Source organism: Tubulanus polymorphus, chromosome 11 (assembly GCF_964204645.1).
Source record: "Tubulanus polymorphus chromosome 11, tnTubPoly1.2, whole genome shotgun sequence".
Classification (NCBI taxonomy): domain Eukaryota; kingdom Metazoa; phylum Nemertea; class Palaeonemertea; order Tubulaniformes; family Tubulanidae; genus Tubulanus; species Tubulanus polymorphus.
Genome location: NC_134035.1, coordinates 2,224,914 through 2,250,128, shown reverse-complemented (window position 1 = coordinate 2,250,128; position 25,215 = coordinate 2,224,914). Strand labels below are relative to the sequence as shown.

The window sequence follows — 25,215 nt, the reverse complement described above, 5'->3', positions numbered from 1 at the left end:
TTTTTCATACAGCATATAATTCGACTTATGGAGGCCCGTAATGATTTTTTATATCGTTAGAGATTAATAAAATTAATTATCTGTATGAATCAATAATCCCACACGGTTCAAATCCCTTCTGGTCCTTTTCTTTAACAACTAAGAGCACTTTTTGACACTAATGGCAGTCTCAATGCCATCAGGTTTGTCAAGGAGATGCGACGAAGTATGCCAAAGTAAGTATGCCAAAGATCCAGACATCCCCTCCTAAATGAATTTTTCCTCTATTCAAGACCTCCAACTCCTCTCCACATGCATCACACCACCACCATCAGATTCTGATCCGGACTTTTTCTCCAAACCGTCCCAACACAATAACGTGAAACACAACACGTAAAATCAAGCATTTTAATATTCACATTTAATGTCACAAAAAAATGCGCTCACGAACAGTTGTAAGCTTATATATACAAACATTGACTTATTTAGTATGAATTCATGCATAGTATTTACAGCGTCAAAATATTATTTAATCATATTTACATATAACAGGTTCTATACATTATTAATTGTAGAATTCAGTTAGTAGCCACAGAACATACCATTGATTGATTGATTGATATGCTTACAAATATACAATATAGGTTGCGCATAAAAGCAATTCTTTTTGCCTATTCAATATTTACAATAGATTTTACAATCAATATACACATCTATATAGGCCTAAGTAGTAAGCTGCCTTTTTACTATGTACATTTGGTCTGTTTTCTAGCAAAATATATAAGATCCACAGCCTATCCCCCCTATATCCACCTTCTATCCCCTGTTCATCCACCCTATATCCCCTGTATATCCATCCTATATCACCTGTTCACCCACCCTCTATCCCCTGTTCATCCACCCTATATCCCCCATTTATCCACCCTCTATCATTCATACAATACTGTAGTTATGATTTCTAAAAATGCGATCATCACAATGTTACTAAATGCGGTGGATTTGACCAAAAAAAACAAGAAACCGAGAGCGAAATATTAACGTTAATTTTTTTTAAAACAAGAAATTACATCCTCGCGAGATCAGCTTCGAAGCTCGGTCGCTGCACTCGATTCGGGAAGAGATTCGAGAATCGAAGTCTATTTCAGTTTACAGATCGGTTTGATGGCTTTTCGGATTGATCAAGGTCGTCGTGTGGCGTAGCCGTAAATGCATAATCAACGCGCTGTACGAGTCGTAACCGTGGTCGCACGCTTGGCATTTATACTCGTGACTCACCGCTGTCGATGTCGTTTGCGTCGTCTCTTCTAGACCTTCCCCGCGATTAACTTGCTCGACTAACGTTTCTAATTGTTCCATCCCGGACATCGCAGTAGTAGCCGTCGCGGAAGCCGCCGCCACCTGGTGAGCGGATTTGTCGCTATCGTCGGCGGAGGGTAAATTCTCCGGCACGACGACAAACGATAAATCCTCTCCGGTCGCCGCGATGATCGTCGTTTCACCGACGGCGCCGCCAGACGACGGAGCGCCGGACGACGAACCAGGTTGTTTGGCGCGGCAAAACTTCGCGTGTTTCACCAACGTCGATTTCATGACGAACTGCTTGCCGCAGCTGGCACACGTGTGGCGTTTCACCTTCCAGTGAACGCGTTCGTGCGCCGTCACGTACGACTTACGCGCGAACGTCTTGTGACAGATGCGACACTCGTGCGGTCGTTCGCCCGTGTGAACGACCATGTGATAATGCAGTTTGTAACGATGCGTGAAGATCTTGCCGCAATCGTCGCAGCGTATCGGTGATTTATCGTCGTCGCCGCCGCCGACCGCAGCGTCATCATGCTTCTTCTTCTTTTTCAAGGCGGCCGCGGAGAGTTTTCGAGCCGATCGCGCAGCCAGACGTTTGATGACGTTGATGCTACTCATTGTTGAAGTCGCCACGGCCGATGATGCCGGTTCTTCGAATATCATTTCGTCATCATCATCCTCTACCACCATCGGTGACTTTGTGTTTTCCTTCTTTTTCTCATCATCGTCCACAGCTGCCTTCGGTGACTTTGATGTCTTTTCCTTCTTCTCATCATCGTCCACAGCTGCCTTCGGTGACTTTGACATCTTTTCCTTCTTTCTCTCATCATCGCCCGCAGCTGCCTTCGGTGACTTTGATGTCTTTTCCTTCTTCTCATCATCGTCCGCAGCTGCCTTTGTTGACTTTGATGTCTTTTCCTTCTTTTTCTCATCATCGACCTCTACCGCCTTTGGTGACTTCAATCTCTTTTCCTTCTTTCTCTCATTATCGTTTACTGCTACCTTCGGTGACTTTGATGTCTTTTCCTTCTTTTTTTCATCATCATCCACTGTTGCCTTCGATGACTTTGACATCTTTTCCTTCTTTCTCTCATCATCGTTCACAGCTGCCTTCGATGACTTTGACATCTTTTCCTTCTTTTTCTCATCATCGTTTACTGCTACCTTCGGTGACTTCAACATCTTTTCCTTCTTTTTCTCATCATCATCCTTCGTTGCTTTCTGTGCCTTTGCGGCCTTCTTCATTTTCTCATTATCGTCCACCGCTGCTTTCTGAGCCTTCAACATCTCATCCTTCTTTTTCTCATCGATTGGTGTCTTTTGCTTATTTCTCCCATCATCGCCGACTGTCGCCTTAGGTGACTTTGATGGCGTCTTGTCCTTCTTTGCCGCATCATCGTTTTCTACCGCTTTCAGCGACTTCGACGTCTTTGCCTCCTTGCTGCCCCCGGCAGTCACGTCGTTCAATTCTCGTCGCTTGATGATCGCCGTGAAGTCGCCGGCCGGTAATGTTACGCGTTTCAACGGTATGATCAATCGACGCTTCTGCTCCAACGTCGAGCTCAACGATTTCTTCAATCCGGCCATCGATATTTTCTTCTTGCCATTCGTTTTAAACTTCGACGGCGAAACGCTTTTCGCCGCATTCGCTTCGTTGACCTCGTTCCGCGACGACGACGACGGAGATCGAACGCCCTCGGACTCGGCGTCGGGCGCGGACGTCTCGTGAGCTCGTACAGCGTGCGCGCGTAACGTGCTCAAACTGTAGAACGGTCGACCGCAATCGGCGCAAGTGTAACTCGATTCGCCCATGTGTTTCTGAACGTGACTCGTCAGATGATCGACGCGTACGAAACTGCGCTCGCAGTAACCGCACTGGTAATACTTCTTCAATACGCCCGATTTACGTGTCGCGTTTTCCACCTGCTCGTCGTCGTCGGCGGTGTCCGTCTGTTTTCTCGGCGAAGTCGTTCTCTCCGGTGTCGGTTTTTTCAAAGTCGTTTTAATCGTCGATCGATGAACGCGCGATTTCTTCGTCGAAGCCGACCGGCGCGGCGACGTCCGTCGACGGCCGGTTATTGGCGTGAAATCGCTTTTGAACGGATTCACGAATATTTTACCGCGCGTACGGCGGTCGTGCTTCGAAGTAGACGTCGACCGCGTCGTTTCGTCGACGCTCGACGGAGTACCGGGAGATCGATGGCGCTCCGTTAGTTGGAGTTTAGTACGTTTCGCAGGATGAGACGGCAACTTCGATGACGACGAAGATGGAGTCAACGCTCGTTTCGGTCGGGAAGTTTTCGTCGGTGTTTTTTCTGTAAGTTGAAGAAAGGAGTTAAACTGAAATTTCATGTCGATAATAAAAGCAAATGTTCAAATTAATCAGTAATCAAAAGTAAGACCCTCAGTAACATCTTTCATATTTCTGTACAAATTAATCAGTTATCAAGGGGGGTAAAACCCTCTGTAAAACCTTTCATATTCCTTTTCAAATCAATTACTAATCAAGGGGGCAAGACCCTCAGTAACATCTTTTATATTTCTGTTCAAATTAATCAGTAATCAAAACCTTTCATATTTCTTAACAAAATAATCAGTAAATGAGAGGGGGAAGGGTAAGACCCCCAATTGGAAGTAACATCCTTCACACTTCTGACGGACGAAAGAATTAAACCAGTATTTTTCAGGACAAGATCATAACGAAATATCACAGGACAGGAATATTTGGCAACTCTGTATTTGTGAAAAACATTGTATTTCCCTTCTTTTCAACTACATGAAATATTTACAGTGTATGGTTAAGTTTACGGGATAGTTTGGTTTATGTAATGTACCTGACGATTTCTTGTTGGTTGAAACATTATCAATTTCTTCGTGATCGAGCGTAATTTCGCTGGCGTCCGTTAAAGATTCGTCATGCGTCGACATAGCAGACGGAATCCTGTCGTTATGTCCGGCGCTCGTCGCCGCGGTCGACTTGCGTCTGGACGACGACGATGACGAGGTCGTCGTCGTTCGTTTCGAATGATGAAACGATTTCAAACCCATCTTCGGAGAGAATGTCGACTGCACCGACTCGGACAAGTCAATTCCTGTAAGAGTAAAACAACGAGTTTAACCTACTAGCCATCAAGCCGCCCAAACCCGCCCCGACTCCTCATCTGCTACACAAAAACAGTTACAGTGGGTTTCGAAACCATACAACTGTAAAATCGATTGGTGAAACACAATCTGTGATTCTGCACTGGGAATGAAAAATTAACTCTAAAATGTTTTCCTGATATTTTTAAAAGTTCTAGTAGTTCATCAAAAATTCCAACGTTCATATCAGTTTGTCACTCTGTCAGTTTGTTTTCATAAAGACGACTTGATCAGTAGCCCATCGAAAAATTGTTTACCGCTAAACTACTAGCTCAAAGGAAGATTTTGGGCCCTATTTTTCGTTTCTAGCGCGGGATTAATCTAAAATTGTTTCCCATATATTCGAGTAAAACACGTCAGTTTACCTCGTTTTAATGAATAGCCTTGTTCGGTTATATCGTCGTAGCTGCCGGAATTCATCAGAGCTGGTGTCGTACGGCTTGTACCTGAGAAATATGGAATATGAAAATTTGAATAATTCGTAGAGTTATTTGTTTTTAGTTGTTCTTTCTATCTAGGTATGAAGATTCTTGTTAACCTAGTGTAGAATAAGTAACAGCAGACAAATAGATAACTTGTTTATTGGAACTATGAGCTTTCGGTACAAGTGTATAATAGCTACATGAGGTGAATGAGTCATTCACCTGATGAAGCTATACTATACACTAGTAGCGAAAGCTCGTACTTCAAAATAAAACAGTTAATAAAGTACTATTCGTCTATTTCTATCTATCTAATACGCTTTCAGTCTGGGATGTTTAATGAAGTACTATTCGTCTATTTCTATCTATCTAATACGCTTTCAGCCTGGGAAGTTTAATGAAGTACTATTCGTCTATTTCTATCTATCTAATACGCTTTCAGTCTGGGATGTTTAATGAAGTACTATTCGTCTATTTCTATCTATCTAATACGCTTTCAGCCTGGGATGTTTAATGAAGTACTATTCGTCTATTTCTATCTATCTAATACGCTTTCAGTCTGGGATGTTTAATGAAGTACTATTCGTCTATTTCTATCTATCTAATACGCACTCAGTCTGGGATGTTTATAAAGTGAAATAAACATTTCAATTAATGTAATGCTTACCGCCGTGTCGACAATCCACCCATCGTTGCCACGTTCGTTCATCGACCTCCGAGACGACGGCGTCCAACACGTCGAAGTGACGCTGCAGACATTTCTTCAGATTCTCCTCAGTGACGAGAACCTCTATAAAATAGATAAATAGGTTGAATACGACACTCTTAATCAGCGAGAACAAGACACGACCCCAAAAATTCAAATATCCCGATAGTCAGGGTTGCCAGATCAGATTTTCCCCAAGGCAAAATTAATCCTGAATCCATGATTCTTCTTGATCAGTGAGAACCCTGTACGGCGTAAGCTGCCGATTTACACCATCAGGTTGGGGAGACATTCCTGAACTCTGTAGTCATACCTGACGAAATGCCCTCAATTTTAGAATTTCAATTTTTCAATAATCAATTTTGCTTTTATTTTTTACTATAATGGGTTTTTATCATATAATCTATTCTCCACATTTAAGCGTAGTGTGGCTATTCACTAACGCTGTACTATTTCTGCACATATCTTACTTACCTAATTGAATCATTTTTTCGGTGGTTTTTTCGTTGGTGTTATTATTGTTTTGATCGGTAGCCGAACAGCAAAGCGGCGCAATATCAGCGGCGGTGTCGGGTTTGAATCTGATACCGGGTCCGAGATTCAGTTGCACGGGTCCTGCGAGATTCAAACCAGTACGGAATACCTGCAAAACAAACGAGAAAAATCAAAAATTTATAAATCATTAATTTCAACTTATTTTGATTTAGTTTGTTCAAATTTCGCGTAAGAATCTCTTGATTACTGATAAAAACTGCACATAGACAACAGGACCTTCTTCCACAGTAGTTAACTGTGAGTTAAAATTAGTTCATTTTCAATGAATTAATTACTGTCAATCAATGAGTCAAATCTACTGGATTCACTATTGTGAGTTACAGTTAACTCTCGGTTAAAATTAGTTCATTTTCATTGAGTTAACTCTCAGTCAAAACTCACAACTGTCCCAGGCAATATGAAATGAATACATGCACACTGTTTCGGATGAAACCTCAAGAATAATAGGTCTCGAACATTCCTAAAATACCAGCACAAAGCTGATTAAATATTTCCATAAGAAGCTAACAACAAATTCATTGAGTACTTTAGAGTTTCTAAATCATAAAAACGAGAAGAAAAACCTACTATCCACTAATCTGACCTTTTATTCAATAACATAAATTCTTTCAAGTTTTCATTTAAGAAATAAATATTTTTTTTTCTGAAAATGTCGCGATATAATATATTGATAGATATCAAAAATCCTAGCAAAAATTTTTGAAAACAAAATATTCCAAAGGGTTGTTTAGAGAGTAATGGCTTAATCGCAGTTTCATCTAAACAAACTTAGGAGACTTGGCTTCCGTTGACAAGTTACCCGCGATTAAAACTATAAGACGATTTTAACTCAAATGTTATAAGAAATTTTGAAATGAGTTTGAATAGTTTACCTGGTCGGGCACCCAACTGCAACAAGTACCTAATTCCGACGGCGGAGACATGTCTCGAGTAACTGTGACACGCACGTCTCGAGTTTCGAGGATATTGTGCAGACGTGAAGACCGCAGGTGAATTTATCCCGAACTCTCGACCAATTACCAGTCCCCGATTCCCCAAATTCAATCCGATGTTTATTGACAAACAAGAAGCAAGATGTTCGCTATTGTTCGGCCGCGTGTGTTCGGCCATCTTAATTGGTCACCTCGGTTTTAAAAGGGATTAATACTTGAGATTAACTGGGATTATGAAAGTAATTGACTGTTTTCTAAACGGTTTAGTGTTCTAAGACTGCCCCAAATCGCGGACTCATGCCGTTGACAATTATCCTATTGTGAGAACCCGACACCTCAGACTTCGTAATTGGCATCTCTCTGTGAAATGCCTCCTACTTCCTGACTGTTCGGTGAAAAAGTCATTTCAATTAATTACTATTTTTAGCAGAGGAATAACAGATCATTATTGCGTGTTTGAACTATTTGACGAATAAAAGAACACCACACAGCCAATTACAAGGTTAACCTGCTACGAGTTAACAAGTGCCTTTAAATGCTTTTTTAACGAAATCAAGGAATTCAGGATGTCCTTAATATTCTTACAATAGTTCAATAAAAAATTGGAATAATATAATCGTAGGAAACCTACAAGAGCAGCCCCAGTTAAAAACAGGGGCAGATCAAGCCGCCAATTTTGAAGAACTTGCCACATCCATAAAAGGGCACTCCCACACATTCTTGACAAAATAGATAAGGGCACTTGAAAAAATTTGATGGAATCATGCAAGTCTCATAAGTCCCCCTGCTAAAATTTACTATGCGTTTAAAAACTCATTTCCTAATATCGAACAAAATGCTTGTTTTTATTCATCTCATAGGGAAAGGTGTAATGTTTCGCAATGAAAAGATTTCTATTATCTTTAACATCTCTATAAGTGGCAGAATCTCCTCAATTGCCTACAATCGATCGAAAAGACTTTCTATCTATTAGTTCAGTTGAAAGCATTGGAAACACAGTTTATTATTGAAGTCTGCCAAATGAAACCTAATAACTACTGGCAACCAGTCTAATTAACAAATAGTGATCATTTGGGCTGATTACTCAATAGTGATATATTACATTAGCCTTTTATTGTGACATCTTGTGCCCATCTATTGTCGAACTGTTAACACTTCAGACCTTATAATTGCCCGGCATTAATCTATAACTAGTCATATCTCTATTAAAGTGTGGTTACCAGCCAAGATAAATGAATTCTCCATTAAAATGCAGTATTGTTACAAGGACGTGCCCGGGCACCTGGCATAGTTGACTTACTGGGGCAACTTTTCCATCATCCTTTTCAATGAAGCGATAACTAGACTCTCGGGAATCATGATAAAATCTAGTCCATGGAGTTTCCGTGAATGGACCTTGAAGAATATTGGTAAACAAGAAGAGTGATAGTACTTTGAAAGTTAACTAGATTTTATTAACAAGCTTTGCAGCTTCATCAGGTAAATTAGTGACTTATTTCAATAGAAAATCTAATCAACTTTCATAAGTACTATCTGTACTCGGTTTACTGCTCTGAAGATTTGAAACCAGGTAACTAACCATGGCTCTTCTTCAACTCTTGAAAATAGCTATCAAAAATAGAGTCAAAGATTTTCCACAAATGAATCTTGAAAAAACATTGGTAAACATATTAAAGACAGAAAGTAGGCTAACTAAATTTAGTGAATAATCTAATATCCATTCCGAATCCTTATGCTGAATAAGAAAAACCAAGGATAAAGAATTCTAAATAACTTAAGTGGCAAAATGTCCAAAATAGTTTTGTTTGTTTAACTGAGGAGCAAAGAAAAATATACAAAATATTCAAAAAATCTTATTTCATAATTTGAAAATATTTCTGTTTTATTGTCCTTACAAAATTGTTTTGTTCAGATATTGGCAAGTTTGGCTGAACACAAGTGCAATTAAATCTCCTAATTAACGAATAGCATTAATTAATCAATTAACGAAATGAGTGACAGTTAACTCATTACACTTCGAGCTTAATTGGGAAGATCTTTACCATTGACACAATGATCAACTCATAGATCTGTTTGTATAGTGGTATTAATACCACAAACAGGACATTGCAAGATGTGTGCAATTAATGCCTAGAGTAAACAAAACGCCTTTGATCCACCTGGTTTGAGTAAACAGAGGGAAAATTTAAATGATTCATCATTTGAGGTGGACAGATTTTTCCGAATTTTCTAAAATGCTCAATTATCAGATTTTGCGTACTCAGTTTTCCAAGGCTTATTTGAAATGTCTGTGCTATGCAATATAGAAAAAGTTACAAAGAGCTTTCATAATTCATCACGACATCAGAAAAAGGTGTATCTTGATGAGAAGTAATGTTCAGTTCAGTTCAGTTCAGTTCAGTTACTTGTCATCCCATTCTAGTTTAAATTGAGGTAGTTTTTCATCCATGAATACATTAAAAACCCTTCACAATTAGCTGTTGTATACATTATGTATGAACATAGCTGATGATCTGACCAGTCAAAGGTAGCACAGAGAAGGGCCTGTTTTGTAAACTGCACTGGCTTGGATTTTACTTCTTCTTACTTTCTTAGTGTTTTAGTGCAGTCTGGTTTGGTGATAATGGATTTTACTTCCCGTTTAGTGATAATTTCGAGATCATCACCAACCCGGAATTAAAATCCAAACCAGTGTACAAGCCCCTGTGGTGAATTCAGGAAGTCAGGCAAACAATAAATTATAATTGCAATTTGAGTTGATTTCAACTTTAAAATAATTCGCCGCTAAAACTGAAGTATAGACTTCATCGAGTGCGGAAGATTCATTCATCTTAAAGTGCAAACAAGTTTAATGAAAGCCTAGGAGAGAAATATTTCAAATCGACATCGTATTTACCTAGAATAACTTGTTTTTTCAAGCGAAATTTTTCTTTTTCTGGAACGACACAGAATCCAATTCAATAAAGCTTTATTGCCCACAATTAACATTACACAAATATTCGATCGGTTCATCATATGAAACGAATGGAGATAAAGAGTTTGTTGAGATTTGAATTTTAGACGGTGTTTTATTCAAACTTTCTAAAAAAAGAGTAATTTTAATTTGACACTTTTCGCGCGTAATTCAATTCAATCCAATTTTGACTTTATTGACAAATACCCAGATCCTTAGACGGACAATATCGAATAATGATGATTGAGCTATTTTTAACGAAATTAACCACAATTTTTACAACAGATCTTGATATAAAATTGTTAGAAACTAGAATGAAATACTGACTTTTTGTACCGTACGGTGGCTCCGTCTGAGGAATTCTCACGCACAACTAACCGTGAGGTGGAGCCTCAATAAAATTATTTTTCGGAGTTTTTCGTGATTTTCGTGTTGGAATTTGTCAAAATCGACGGATATATCACTGTTATGACTGGTGTAAATGGTAACGTAACTCTTTTTGAATATTTTGACATTTTGTTCAGCGAGGAAAATCGTTGAATCGCTGAATACGCTTCAAATCTTAACCCGCCGCAAACCGAAGAACTGATCGAAATCGAATTAAATTCCAATCTGATTGACCATGTTGACAGTGAAATAGGTAGCTAACATTGTAGGTGTGTCCCTGGTGAATCATATCGATGATTGCAGCGACTGTTAGTTCTAACTGTAGCCCTAACCTTAAGAAGCATTAAAGTACTTAAAACATCTAATCAAATGCCACAGTTTCTTGACACTTGACTTGACACTAATGACAGAATGTCAGTAAATTCGAGTAAAAAAGCCAAAGGCAAATAATAAGCTGAAGAAAGATTAGGAAGAGCTGAAGGTGACCACGGCTATTTCTGTTATTGAAATGCCTGCAGAATAGCCATTATCATATTGTTCATGATGGCCTTCAATTTGACTGTATCAGTATCTTATTAGAAGCAATATGCAACAATCAGTCTATCAAGGTACTGGTATAGCGGAAAGGTGGCCTCGCTTGGAAAAAAATGCTATACCCGCCTCTTACTTAGCTCTGTCAGTTTCATTGATATTATATCATTTCATTTCAAAAGCTCGGCCTTTCAGTGACAACTCGCCTAATTTGGTATATCTGCCCTTCTGAAACAGGTCTTACAATGTCTTGAAGCATCTTAAATGTTTGGCCCTATGTTAAATCTTTGATAAAGCTCAGACTCTAAACTTCCACTGGAATTACAACATTTCCATATAAATCGAACTGCATTTTTTAATAACTGGTTTATCATTTAGGGCTCGTATTTGGGGTATGAAAATATGCTTGCGTTGGAACTTGCATAAATATGTTGCCTGGTAGGAATCAGTCTATTTTCAGACTATTATTCAAATCATTTTTTAGACGTATATTACGAAGTCTATGTCTTGTTTGTTTTGCGCGGTTATCTCTGTTTTGTATTGGACCTCATTTCTTCGATGTGCATTAGCTAAAGTAAACATAGAAACCCGGCACGAGAAATATTTAATCTACCCAGATATTGAAAATTGCCTTTTTTTTTCATTAGTGACCTACAGTTATAGTCTCCATAACGTAGTATCAATATTTGCGTTTCATATAATTCTACTGAATTTTCAATTCGCCGATTGTGTCCTATCGCACACGATTTCATAAGAATATTCGACGTTTCCTATGAAAAAGGTTAATCGATCTTAGGATAAAGGTTTAGAGACTTCTTATGCACTTAATCCTGATCAGTAGAATCAGTGTATGGACTTTGGTCCGATATAGTCCATCTATCCTATAGCCTACCATATGTTTCATGAGGATTTCATCAGTCCAATTGATGATCAGAATTAAGCGCATTTTACAGTAATTTCTACCTAGGAAACATAGAAACCATCTGAGGAACCTGTGAAGTTACACGAAAAATTATGAAATTTAAGTAAGGAAACAATAGATTTGATATGTGCCTCATACACTTCGTAACTAGCAGGCATGCCCTGCCTAATATACCGGGTTTTACGTATTAGGCTTGAATAGCGTTAATGTTCCTGGTTTTGAATTCCTGGTATTCATGTAGTGTGTTAAAACCTGTTCGAGTAGACTCGACTCGACTGTCTGTTAGGCTATTTGAAACAAATGAACTTAACTGGCCTCAAAAACTCTTTACAACATTTAACATATTAATTGTACGTACTGTCCATGAACTATTAAATCAATTGCTTCTCATTTCGAAAAATTCGAATCTACTTTTCTTTTTGATAATTCGTTAATTGATCTCTTGAATTGAAGATTGACAATAGCTTGAGTATGAGAGTTTTTCCTCACCCTGTAGGTCACTAAAAGTCTACAACCACCCAGAACATCAGTACAAACTCCTATATAGGCATATACCATGTACATAAAAAAATCCCACCTCAAGTCTAGGAAAAGACAATCAGTGTATCGGCTAGGCCTATATTCTAATAGCCATCATCCGTCTTTTCTGGCGTTCTTGTGAGATTTTATCTTCTTGTATCTTCTTTGTATCTTCTTGATCTTTAGGCAGATTTCTGTGGCAGTGTCAATGAAGATCTGGCTCGAATGCACAAAACTCATATTTTATGGCATCGGTGAATTGCCTAAAAATTACTGGAATACTTTGTTGACATCATATTATAGGCCTAAATGTTGCATTTTGAGCACAGACGGATGTCTATGATTGTAGTACAGGTCTAGTGAAACCCGCGACGTAGTGACAACTGTGACACATCGTCATTCACCACCGGAATATATACATATATATATATATATATATATATATATATATATATATATATATATGCATATCTACAGTAGCGTAGATTAATAGCTATTGTGAATACAGCGTTTAGACAGCGGTTCGCCGTCGGTTCATGATAAAAGCATCTGTCGCATTCTCTGCGCTGCCACCGTGTGAAAATATGTCGGTTTTTTTTTCGTATGTCCGATTCAATGATTCAATTCGGAATGTATCTTTTGAAGATCTGGGTTTTGCCTCAGGAGGTCGGGCAGGGAGGGATTATCTGTATAAGTAGGCCTATGCAAGTAACCGTATTATTGTGAATTGGATTTAAACTCAGATGAATAATGTATGAACAACGCAATTTTTGATTAATTATTTGAAATATTTTATCGTCAAGGACCTTATGCATATGCAGAAATTGAAAATTGTACCCTGACGTATTTTATCTTCTATCGCGCATTTCTCTGCTAATATGAGGAAGGGCCAAATTTTCAAGGATTTAAGTTGATTCTGCGAAAAAATATATAAAATGAAAGTTTTTATAGGAATATGATAGTTAACTTTTTTCTTGAAATAGGAATTGTCCCTTTCATTCATTTTTTGGTAGATTAATTTGATCTCGGTAGGTTTTTTTGTGCATCCCAAACAAACCCACTGCACCCGACAGGAATGAAACAGGATTTTATTTTCAAATCGGAAATCGGGAGTACAGATATAGTTGTGCAATCGGCGGTCGAATTTACGGAATTTTTTATTCAAATCGAAGTTCATTATTGGAAATTTGCGGTACCAGTTCGTGCAAACAATCATCCATCTAGAGTGGCTAGTTTAAACCAGAAGTTGTGAAACAATTCATTCATTTCTATTGACATATAGGCCTGACGCATAATAATCTTACATATAGCTTGTGACTAAGGCGTTTAGTTGAAACTTGCCCCGAACCGCCCGTGATTTATATGCGTGTGTCTTATCGGTCTAATGCTCATCCCCCAATATCTCACCCCTATACTAATAGTATATAACATACATCGCTATTGTTATATTGACCATACTCTATTAATTGTTCGATTCAATAATAGGGCAAATCTTCTTCCGCAGTGAAAGCTAGCCTGGCTATATATAGGTCGTGTATGTACTAACAATGAATTCGCAATCAAACTCAATAATTGTTGTGTAAGAATAACTACGCATTTCGTGTTGATTTTGTTCGCATGTTGTATTTCAATTAAGTAAACGATTATGTATTCAAATTATTTCAAACGTCACATTTCCGATAAATTCGCGTCGAATTAGTACCGCGGACAGATAGTGTTTTACGTTAGTATGGATCTAGGGGTAGAATGACCTTGAAGTTCGCGTCTGTTATTTTACATAATATCTAGGTACGAATGAATTACATGCATTTATTAATGAATTATTTGCGCTAGTATCAGGTTGTCATCGCCGGAAATCTCTAAAATTCTGCATAAACTTTTGACCATTTTAAAAAGTGATATCGTCTTTAGGTTATCTTCTCTAGAAAAAAGCTTCATTTGGAGATAATCTTGATGAAGCTGTCTGTGTTGTAATGATCATAGGCCTACAGTATTTTTTAGTAAAATCCCGATCTATTCCGAAATATGTTTCGTTGAGCTATTATTTACAATATTGAGTTTATTTTGACGTTTCGACTTAATCCTAATTGTTATCTTCAAAAATGCTTAAGTTACCTGACCTCACTGATAAAACACTATATGCGTGTTGTGATGATGAAATCACGAGAAAACTACCAAGAATAAACTAGTGGCTCTAGAAATTATTTTCGGACTTTGTCTTTCTTTATCATTGTGGTATTCCCATTATTCTACCTGTACCTAGTTGAAACGTTGAATAAACCTAGGCTCAAGGAGAGCTTTCAGATTTGTTTTTCTTTTTGTATTGTTGGTTTTATTGTAAATTCATTTGGAGATTCTATGATTTCTTGATATTTCGGCATTTTCATGTTTTCTATTTTTCTAAATCATTACATGTAACGGAAAAAAGCAATTTTATTAATGTTCAATTTTAAATTACTATATTTTCAGAAACGACCAAAATCTTCAAATTCATATAGCTACGTACGTGTATACAAACTAATACTCCGATAACTACTCCGAACTATGGACAACGAAGCTAGCAACAATGCGCCACCTACTGGTAACATCGAGGATCAGCCGATTCGCAGTCCGTTGCAGCTACAAGACGGAACGGCGCCGACTCCGATGAACGGTAGCGTCGCCGGCAGTCAGAGCAGTTTGAATTTCTCTCGCGATTCAGCGGTAAGTTCGATGATATTTGATTTTGAATTCACATAAATTTAATTGGTCCGTATTGTGGAACTAATACATCATTGAATAGACGGATCAATAAAGAACACAGGACAGATGAGAGACAAAAAATATTACAGTAACATAGTCATTGAGCATTGAGTTTATAGAGATAAACTATATCTCTTCTAAGCCGCTCTTAAGCAGCTTAGGAGAGATATAGTTTATGAATTATCGATTTAAAAAGAATAAAAAATTGTGTGTAGTAGTAGAAGTAGTATTTGTCTATCTGCCACCTGTATCCTGCGCCCATTTCAGACATTTGAAGTAGACCCTGGACGATGTAGTTTTCCGTGCAACACGCTGATAAAATGTCTCTGGCGTCGAGTAAAAGCTGCATTCCATTTTCAAATAGAAATGCCTCGGGTTTTGACCGATCATTATTTTCAGCGGTGATAGTCTGTTTTTGGCTGAGGGCGTCACCACAGGATACAGGCAGATTGATACGTACTTTCATTAGGTTCAAGTAGAGCTATAGTATTGAATAAAACTCATAGAATATGAAATTTGATATTGACCGAGGAATTTCTTGGTCGGAAGTTTCGAGTCGAGTAGAATTTTCAACCATTTCTTCGGGCATACGATTAGTCATTATTGTGAGTCACTAATGAAAATCATTTCCTCCGCTACGTTCTTGTCCACTACGTTATCTATAGTATGTCTCGTATTTACGTTTTTTGCGATGAATTTCAGAAATACAAAAGTCTAGATCGAAAAAAGCGATACCCGGGCGAGCCGACCGAAGCGCCGGGACACAACGCGCACGTACGCCGCGACTCGTGGGACAGTACGATACGTCAATCGTCGACCGGTCCGCCTTCACCGGCGGTGAGTATTTCATTCTTCCTCGTACAACCAGCCGGTGAATCAGTAGAATGCCTGAGACATGGGGGTAGGGAGTAGCTGGTAGGGGTTGCGAGGGTCATCGGGTAGGATATTATCCTCTGGATACCTGATAATGGGATGACAATCTGAACAAGATAGCTGGATAGTAGCGATATCAGACTCATAAACTACACAAACCGATTACCGGTACATTATTTTCAGTACATGTAGGCCTATAATACTTTTCCTCTGCGCAAATCAGACGAAATTGCCAGAGAGATGGGGGTAGGGAGCAGTGGGTAGGGGCTGTGAATGCCTGAGTTTTCTTCTGCGTCGCTCGACTCACTCATCCTACAAACAAACGAACAATTTTCAATTTTACTCCACGTAATAAATACACAATTTTCATAATTTTGCCGCGACCCAAAAATATTTGAACTAGTCATTGTTTTCGGCGCGCTGTATGTATTGAATGAATATATGGTGGCTATTTCAGCAAAATGACAGTTATTATAGTCGCCCTATATCATTTATAACTCAGGTGGGTGAACATATCGTGAAATGTTTGATGTATTTCAGATCGGTCACTCGTCACTCGCTTGCTACTGTGATGACGCACAAGCACCTGTATCTATTCTACATATATATATTCTTTGTTGAGTAGTGTTTGAAAAATTGTTGAAAGTATCTTGCACTTGTGTGAAAAATATTGTACAAATTCCTTTGTTTTTGTTGTTATTTCTTGCCTCAATTTTTTCTTCAAGTATTTTTCCGAGGAATTCTGGCGGGGCTGCAGTTGCTCAAATGTGGGTTCACGATAACCGATGGATAAACACTATAGTAACAATGAACTTTTAATTGTCACTATTTCAACTATCCACTGGTTAACTCTAACCAACTTTAGAGCAACGGCAGCCCCCCCCCCCCAGACTTTGTGGTAACAGAATTATAGCAGATTGATAGAATTGAGTTAAATCAAATATATATCGGCTATGTCTGTGTATGCACTTGTTCGTGTTCCGCTGTTAGATTTTTTTTAAATTGCACTTAATTCATTTCGCATGAAATACAGTCTACAGTCAACTCACTACTCACTCAAGTGTTGCTGTTGTGTAACACACAATTATCCGAGATGATATCAGATTTAAACGCGCAAAGTACAATACACTGCGACGATTGCCGATAGCCAATACACTGCGCCGATTGCCGATAGCTGCCACTGTCGTACAATTAGTTAAATATTGTAAAAATTTACTTCGTATTGAGTAACTAACTACGTAGTTTGTTGTAGTCAAGCCAACCGCAAATGTTCCAATAGCTCGCTGCTCGCCTGCAGCAGCAGTATCGCAGTTTAACAATGGTTTAGGTATATACTAATGCATGAAATGCAGAAAAAGTTTAGCTAGTTATTGATCTGCTGGAAGCCCTATAGAATGAACCAAATACTTCAATTTTAGAAGAGACATTTATCACATCACATTTTCGGGCTTTTTAAATGTTCTTTTTACTCATCCTTAGAAAATATCATAGGCTATTTACCAAACATCAGGGGTCAGTTGCTCAAAAATTGTTGACAGTTATTCAATGGATAGTTGAAAAAGTGGACAATTAAAAGTTCATTGTATAGTATTTATCGGTTGGTTATCTTTAACCATCTTTTGAGCAACTGCTGCCCCTGGGTCCAGTTCCACAGTTGTGAGTTAAACACACGTGTTTCATTTTTTAAAGTATTTAAATGTTTGTTTTGCTAGAGTTCTCATCAATCTCGACTCGGAACGTTACCGAAACCGACCAATACGAGCAGACGTGATTCCTGGGATGGTGCAATTAAAGTATCCGGCGGCAGCGAACAGCCTTCACCAGCGGTAAGAGTTACTCGCTAATTAAACCAATAGGTGGCAGTGTAGCTAAATGTCTTTCCGAAGGTGGACGATTAATAATGGTCGGTCGGGACCGAGTTGCTGTCTGGTGGAACTAAGTTCTCATTTTCATTGACTTCAACTGATATTGTTACTGGGCTATGGTTATAGAAGTAAACACATTTAAATTTTAAGATCTTATAGAGAAAGATGGATGGAAGTTATCTATCCGAGACAGTGAAACTGATTATTAGTTAGTTATAGGTTCTAAGTTACACATGTGCTCTATAGCATTTTAGAAATAGTAGCAGCGTACACAGTTTATAATGCTAACAAATATTTTCAATCGGCTGTTTTCATTCGAGCAGGTGGTATTGAAGGGATTTCACTAAATCGTACGTTTTTTCCTGTGAAATCTGAATGAATTATCGGCTAAACGTTGTTGAATTTATGATTAACGCGTTGCGCTGTTTCGACTTCGTTTTGAGTCGTCAGATTTCATTGGAATTTTTTTCCAGATCGAATTGCGCTTTTTTTTGAAAAATCAATGAAACACGTCTGACTGCGATACGCGTCTGACACTCCGAGATTGGATTTCAATCGTTGCTGTTTGAAAGTTCGCTCATTTCACGGCACCATATGCCGTTGATTAGTTCTTTAATCAGAACTTTGCTAATAATTTCTATGTCGCGTAACGTCGAAGCCAGTTTAATCGCGATACTACTCTCTCTCTATCTCTCTAGTGAAAAATTTACAAGCGGCCCAAAGTGTTTCTAAAGTATATCAGAATAAAGTGCATGTATACTTGCATTTGGGAATGTGAAAAACATATCAGGGATCATTTTCATTAAGAAGATCATGATCAACGCACACTGCATAGACAATGTGTTCACGAGGAAAGATGTTTTTTTTTTTTCATTGCTAGGTGCGTTTGGCCATATCGGTGAATTTTAAGTCGTGTTTAATTTGATTATGATTGTTAGTTTTGTAAATACGGAATATTTAAGATGATATCCTGTGAAATATCAGTGAAAAATGGCATTTACTTCGTTGGTATGCATTATATCTCGGAGTAACTATCATGACAAGATTATTACATGATTTTATATAAAGAGAATGCATATATTGAACATGTATTCCTTATTTTGTTCTATGTTTCATCAGAGTTCGCGGGTCTCGTATCCGCAAGATGTGCAAATATCATTCCGTCCGGACGGCACCGCGCCTCAGGGTATGACTCCGGCTAACAGCAGCAGCACTGTGGTAAGCATTGTCATTCGCACTTCTGTCTTAAAAGCGTCTAAATGTACTTATAGCTTAGCTTTGACATTTTTACGTTCAGTCAGTTCTAAATTTTTGTTATTACACTAGCTTAATATCTTCTTGTAATTGCAGGCGAAATCGACGGCCGACCTGGTGAAAAAAGACGAAAAACAAAGCCTGCCGAAAACGTGTTTGAGCAAATTCAAGGAGTTTTTCACGTCGCCGAAATACAGCAAGCCTCGAGCAGCCGTCATTATTATTCTATTGATTATCATCGTTTTAGCCGTTATCGTCGGTCCGATCGTTTATCATCAACAAAAAACCAATCAAGGTAAGATTTTAGATACCTACACACCGACTCTTATGATGCTGCAGTGTTCTGAACCTGCAATACTACTGTGGCAATCAAGGATTCTACTCATGGCAGGCTAGGGTCTACTGCCATGATCTAAAGAACAAAGTTGATCAGTCTTCCACGTTCGATTTCTTCTTCATTTCAATTTACGATATCACGATTTAGTAACTTATTGTGTATGTCTCTACGAATCTATGAATTTTGTGTGTTATCATTGAAGAGAAGAGAAAAGAGAAGAAATCTGAATGGCAGTTCGGAGTTCCGATTGTAACGTTAGGCTGTGGAGTGACTATAACTGGTAGCGAAGTGGATGACATATTCAGTTACAAGGTAACACGGACGGAAGCTTACAGAGGGTCTTACCCCCCTTAATTACTGATTAATTTGTACAGAAATATGAAAGGTGTTACTGAGGTCTTACCCCCCTTAATTACTGATTAATTTGTACAGAAATATGAAAGGTGTTACTGAGGGTCTTACCCCCCTTAATTACTGATTAATTTGTACAGAAATATGAAAGGTGTTACTGAGGGTCTTACCCCCCTTGATTACTGATTAATTTGGACAGAAATATGAGAGGTATTACTGAGGGTCTTACCCCCTTGATTACTGATTGATTGAACAGAAATGTCAAATGTGTTACTGAGGGTCTTACCTATCCCCCTTTGATTGCTCATTAATTTGTACAAAAATATGAAAGTTTTTACTGAAAAACTTACTCGCTTTGATATGTGATTACCGGTATCTCATGGGTTTTGAATATGGTTTTGTTTTATGTTTCAGGGAGTGCCGTACGCTCATCCACCGACCGGTAACCTACGCTGGAAATCGCCGCAATCGCTCGTAACGAAAGACGACTGCAGTCATGTGTTCGGTGCTTCGATGCAATACTCAGCTAAAGGCTATCGATCTCGATGCATGCAAATCGTCGGAGCTAAGGTATGAATTTGTTTTAAGAATGTATGAATGAATTTTTCTTTTATTTGATAGTACGAATAATATACACAATTCATAATACCGGGTATTTAAATGTTGACACAATGAATTGCCCCAAAAGGCTGTTTACTCAGTTGTGCGCGCATATTTTACAAGTTATCATCCATCATTCCTAATCCAATATTCCAGTTCCAGCCAGTAGTAGATCTATAAACATGTTGTTCAGTTAAATTAATCATTCTTCTCAAAATAGAGAAGTATAATTATTGAAGTTATCACGCGCTTCATGAAACTGAAAAGACTTCTCTACGATTCTGATATGAAAAAACAAAAATGCTACAGAAAGTAGTTAATAGTAATCAAATTTGCATAAGTCGTAGTTTAGATGATCATTACGTATTATCAATTTATCCAAATGAAGACTTGCCTTTAGTAAATTGGATATGAAGTACAAATTTTGAATCAAAAATCTAGACGACTTCAGCAATGCGATGACTTTCGTCGAGTTTGACATGTGTGAAACCTACTCGGGTAACTTGAAAATACATTAATGAGAAGCATATGTTAGTTTAAAAAGGTAACATGTACTACATGGCTACATGGCTACTATAGAATAAGATTATCAATATATTAAAATGTGGCTACATGTATTAAATGGCTACTAAAATAAGATGTTTAATAGACCATTACATATAACAGCGCACCCAGCAAATTTATGAATGTGATCGAGATTACAAAAACTAACGATAGAAATATTTTAAATTTGTTTATCGCGTGCAGGCTGTAGGAGCTGAAGATTGTTTGTTTATGAATATCTGGACGCCGAAGGATAACGTCACCGATCACCCGGTGATGGTATACGTGCACGGCGGCGACCTGAACGTCGGAGGCAGCGACGAACTCGATCGATTCAACATGACCGGTCTCGTTCACGGCTCGCACATGGTCGTCGTCAGCATCAACTATCGTTTGAACGCGTTCGGCTACCTGGCGCTCGGCGCTCTCGAGCAACCATCCGGTAATTACGGACTGAAGGATCAAATCGAAGCGTTACGCTGGATCAAGAATAACATACGCGCATTCCGCGGCGATCCGACACGAGTGAGTATCTTCATTACATAGTCTTAACCCTTTTAGCGCGTCTACACCGATGATGGACTCTACTGTTCAGGCTATGAATGCGTCACTAAGTGACTGCATACCAATCAGGCAAATTGAAAGTATTTCCAGAGAAAATGTTCTTTAAATTCAAAATCATTCAATAAGTAATCATTTTATGATTGTGGCTGAAGAATAGTACCGGGTATATAAAGAATTCTATGTAACAAATGAGTTGAACAACAAGTTAAATGCAGGGACATTGTACAACCTGTATCTCTGTGTAATTGTGTTTGTTCGGGATTTCTGAGCAGCATTTTGGAGTTGAACTACCAGGCCTGATACCCTGATACCTAGTCATTACTCAAAGGGTGATGAGGGTGATCATCTTGCGGCAGCAGATTACCGAACTGCGACTACCTAAGTAGCTCTCTTCTCTCTCTCTTGTATCGATACTTTCCTGTCGTTTTCACTAAATTTCCTCTGTTCAATCAATAATTCCAGGTGACTGTAGTCGGTCTCGGTTCGGGTGGTACCAGCGTGCTGGCTATGATCGCCTCGCCGAAAGCCGCCGGTTTGTTTCACAGAGCGTGGATAATGAGCGGAGGTCTGATATCAAATCGTTCGGCTGCGCAAGTTTTACAGGATAACGAACCGTTCATGACGTAAGTGATATCAACTCTCGCTGATTTTCGTGGTCTTGCTTGGAAAAAGCCCGGGCTCATGTTCCATAGTCATGATTTAGTGTTAACTCTGAGTTAGAATTAATTCATTTTACAATGAGTTAACTCTGAGTCAAATCTTAATTCACAACTTTGGAACTCATATTGCTAACAGATGGGATTATACTCGCTGAAAACACAACTTTCCATTGCAGCATGTTAAACTTACAAAATGTTTAATAAATCTGAGGTCCTTTGATAAATGAGCCACAATTTTGGTTACTATCATCATAGATTCATTAATTTTGTTTCTATTTCCGGGAATACTACGGAACTTGTTTGATTCATTATTTCAGCGACGCTTTATCGTTTTATTTTCTCTCTCGATAGGAAATCGAATTGCACGGAGGCGGCGAACAAAACGAAATGTTTGTACGATCTTCACCCGGAGGACGTCGTCAAGTTGGCGCCTTACGACGAGTTTCCCGCGTGGAACAAACCGTGGAAGTTCCGATTCCCGGCGTTGGGCGTTAAATCCGGCGCGATGATCTACGTCGACGGCGACGTGTTACCGGGCGCGCCTCTCGACCGTTTGAAGAACGGAGACGGAAATAAAGTTACATTAGTCGTCGGTAAGTCATGTGATCAGACTCCCAACAACCGAGATCTATTGCAAGACTTCACTATCTCTCAATATAAAAGTTACTCTCACAATTAGACCAAAATTTTGTTTTGCAAATTTTGTTCTCAGGCTATCCGTGAGACCCTTTCTCTCGCACTGTCTGTGTGTCTGTCTTTCAGCTATTTAGCTTCATTAATAGCGTGGGTCGATCTTGATGACACTTGGTTACAATGTTAGTACGGGGGTCTAGCTCTAGAACAGGGTAGAAATTCAAAAAGTTGTCTTGTCAAAATTTAGCTATTGGCCCGAGATACAAAATGTCGAAAATGCAATGGGAACAAATGCGTGGTAATTTTGGAGTTTGAGCCTGAGAACTGTCTTAAATTGTTAGATTGTAGAACTAAGATGGTCTACTGGCCTTAAATCTAAACTATGATAAACTGTAACTGAACCTTGATGATTTGTTCGTATTTTTTGTAGGAAATGAACGCAATGAAGCTGATTTGAATCCTCCGTATTTCCGCACGCAGCAGAGTCTGACACCGATGGAAACCGCCGAATTCGAGTCGCAGTTCGCCGTGTTCAACACGACGATGGCCGACGTGTCGCAGAATCTACAACGCGACATGTACTCGGAGGAAGGATTCACCGAGCTCGTGTCGTACGTACGAGCCGTCTGCCCGTACAACGACGTCGTCTCGGCCCTCGGCGGCTTAACGAACGGCATGCCCGTCTATCGGTACATCGTGACGGCGCGACCGCTCGCGTCGCGACCGTACGATCCGTTCAACGTCGGTTTCGCGACGCGCTATGCGTTCCACGGTCAGGACTACCTGGCCATGTTCGGCGCCATCGAAACGACGTACGCGTCGAACTATGTTTCCGACGCGACGTTCCCGGCCGTTCTGCAGGCGGCGATGAAGCAGATCGTGCGCAGCGGTTTCGTGTCGAATTGGAAAATGTATCCGGGTCATATATTCATCGATTCGTCGTCGTTCAATCAACACAACGAAATCGCGCATTTCGACGCGCTGTGGAAGATCTGTAACAGTTTGAAAACGATGTACGCGTGGTGGCCGGAGTACGCGTGGGTTAACTGAACGACAGACGTTCGCTCGCTCGCTGGTTTAAACTGCTTCGGAATCGACTGGAGAATTGCGATTTTAACGTTTATACGACGATGGGATTGATTTGTTTTTTCGATCGACTAAAACCGGGTCGAGGTGCTGTAAGAGTTCAGTTTAACGCGCGAGCGGATTATTTTAGAAGATGCAATGGACTGCTGCCGACCGTCCGAGAATATTCACCCCTAGCGTGTCCCTTGAATTTTCTACTTTCTGTACCTATTTCTGTTCGTATTTTTCGTCGATATTGAAAAGAGATTTCCTGCATCTCATCATCGCGTATCATTCATCTTTCATCCATAATTCTTATATTTGACGGGATGCTGAGACCGTCTGCCTGTTTGGCTCATAGCTACGGACAAAGGGTGCGAGGTCTTAATACAATCAGGTTTTGAATCCCGATGATGAGACGATGTCCTATAGTTTTAATACATGTTTTCATGAAAATTCCGAGCCTTTTTATACACGGCGGAACCTCGTTTTATAACGAACTTCAAGAAACCAGAAACTGCTTGCTAGTTCATTATATCCATTATTATATTGCTTTTAACCCTTTCAGTGCTGACTAATTTATATCCTATAGTGCTGGAGATAATTTTAAAATTTTAAAAAATTACACCCTTGTGTGTTGAATAACGGGAATACCACATTAGTGCGTCTATACAACAGCGCAGTGTATCATTAGTTACTAGTATTTCTCTATGTTTGACAGGAGCTGCTATTTTTCAAGACAGATGATTACTAATTACATCAATACACCGCAGTGCGGTGTACTAGCAAAAATCTAGCACTGATTTATACACCGCACTGCGGTGTAGACGCACTGAAAGGGTTAAGCAACTGGCCCTACAATGGCATTTCTTTTTCTACCTTTTTGGGATCATGAAATTCTAGGTTCGTAAACCAAAAAATCACTTATCATCGGAGGTTGTTTTAACGAGGTTCCTCCGTGAGAATATACGAGTTACATTGAACGCAGCATTCGCATTCATATTTTGGATTTAGGCCGTTTGTCTAATTCGTTAATGAAATGTCCATCCATCCACATCATTGATTGTTATAAACTCGATGTAAATAGAAAATTTGATAAAAAATCATTGTGAAATATGTTTTAATTATTTATATACATATAAATATATATATATATATATATATATATATATATATATATATATATATATATTCACGATATATATATTGTATGATTCTCCTTTGACACCTTGGATTCAGTAGCTCAGTCGTGACTTTGATCTTAGAAAGTGGTCTTAAATCATAAGACTTGGTAGAACTACCTAAGCTGGTTTTATACTGGTCTGAAATCTAAGCCATGACTGTGAAACTGACCCGTTGAGGGTAGCAGACGACCTTGTA

At 39.0% G+C, this 25,215-nt stretch overlaps 2 protein-coding genes across 4 annotated transcripts; one reads left to right on the top strand and one right to left on the bottom strand.

Annotated features, from left to right (window-relative positions):
* Window positions 1-424: 424 nt before the first annotated feature.
* LOC141912888 (uncharacterized) lies at window positions 425-7,028 on the bottom strand. The gene is made up of 7 exons (XM_074804310.1): window positions 6,978-7,028; window positions 6,539-6,565; window positions 6,025-6,193; window positions 5,512-5,634; window positions 4,788-4,868; window positions 4,116-4,373; window positions 425-3,596 (listed from the first exon to the last, which is right to left on the bottom strand). The coding sequence occupies exons 1-7, from the start codon at window positions 7,026-7,028 to the stop codon at window positions 1,126-1,128; spliced, it is 3,180 nt and encodes a 1,059-aa protein (XP_074660411.1). The 3' UTR covers window positions 425-1,125.
* A 3,341-nt stretch (window positions 7,029-10,369) lies between these two features.
* On the top strand, window positions 10,370-24,943 carry LOC141912572 (para-nitrobenzyl esterase-like). 3 transcript variants are annotated; one of them, XM_074803856.1, is made up of 12 exons: window positions 10,370-10,474; window positions 14,819-15,052; window positions 15,794-15,928; window positions 17,677-17,790; window positions 18,949-19,047; window positions 19,180-19,378; window positions 19,623-19,732; window positions 20,186-20,341; window positions 21,119-21,439; window positions 21,941-22,101; window positions 22,489-22,730; window positions 23,201-24,943. In XM_074803856.1, exons 2-12 carry the CDS (start codon window positions 14,894-14,896, stop codon window positions 23,818-23,820), a joined length of 2,316 nt encoding a protein of 771 aa, XP_074659957.1. In that variant the 5' UTR covers window positions 10,370-10,474; window positions 14,819-14,893; the 3' UTR covers window positions 23,821-24,943. The 3 variants fall into 3 exon arrangements, with proteins under 3 accessions (XP_074659957.1, XP_074659959.1, XP_074659958.1); XM_074803858.1 differs by lacking the exon at window positions 17,677-17,790; XM_074803857.1 differs by lacking the exon at window positions 10,370-10,474 and having other exon boundaries at window positions 14,680-15,052.
* Window positions 24,944-25,215: the final 272 nt, after the last annotated feature.

Bases quoted from the DNA above. Each gene is read 5' to 3' on its own strand.
- LOC141912572 (XM_074803856.1), top strand. From the start codon at position 14,894: ATGGACAACGAAGCTAGCAACAATGCGCCACCTACTGGTAACATCGAG. The intron at 15,053-15,793 runs GTAAGTTCGATG...GATGAATTTCAG, and splicing joins ATTTCTCTCGCGATTCAGCG to AAATACAAAAGTCTAGATCG. The intron at 22,102-22,488 runs GTAAGTGATATC...CTCTCTCGATAG, and splicing joins GATAACGAACCGTTCATGAC to GAAATCGAATTGCACGGAGG.
- LOC141912888 (XM_074804310.1), bottom strand. From the start codon at position 7,028: ATGTCTCCGCCGTCGGAATTAGGTACTTGTTGCAGTTGGGTGCCCGAC. The intron at 6,566-6,977 runs GTAAACTATTCA...CTGGTATTTTAG, and splicing joins GCAGTTGGGTGCCCGACCAG to GAATGTTCGAGACCTATTAT. The intron at 4,374-4,787 runs GTAAACTGACGT...TTACTCTTACAG, and splicing joins AGGCTATTCATTAAAACGAG to GAATTGACTTGTCCGAGTCG.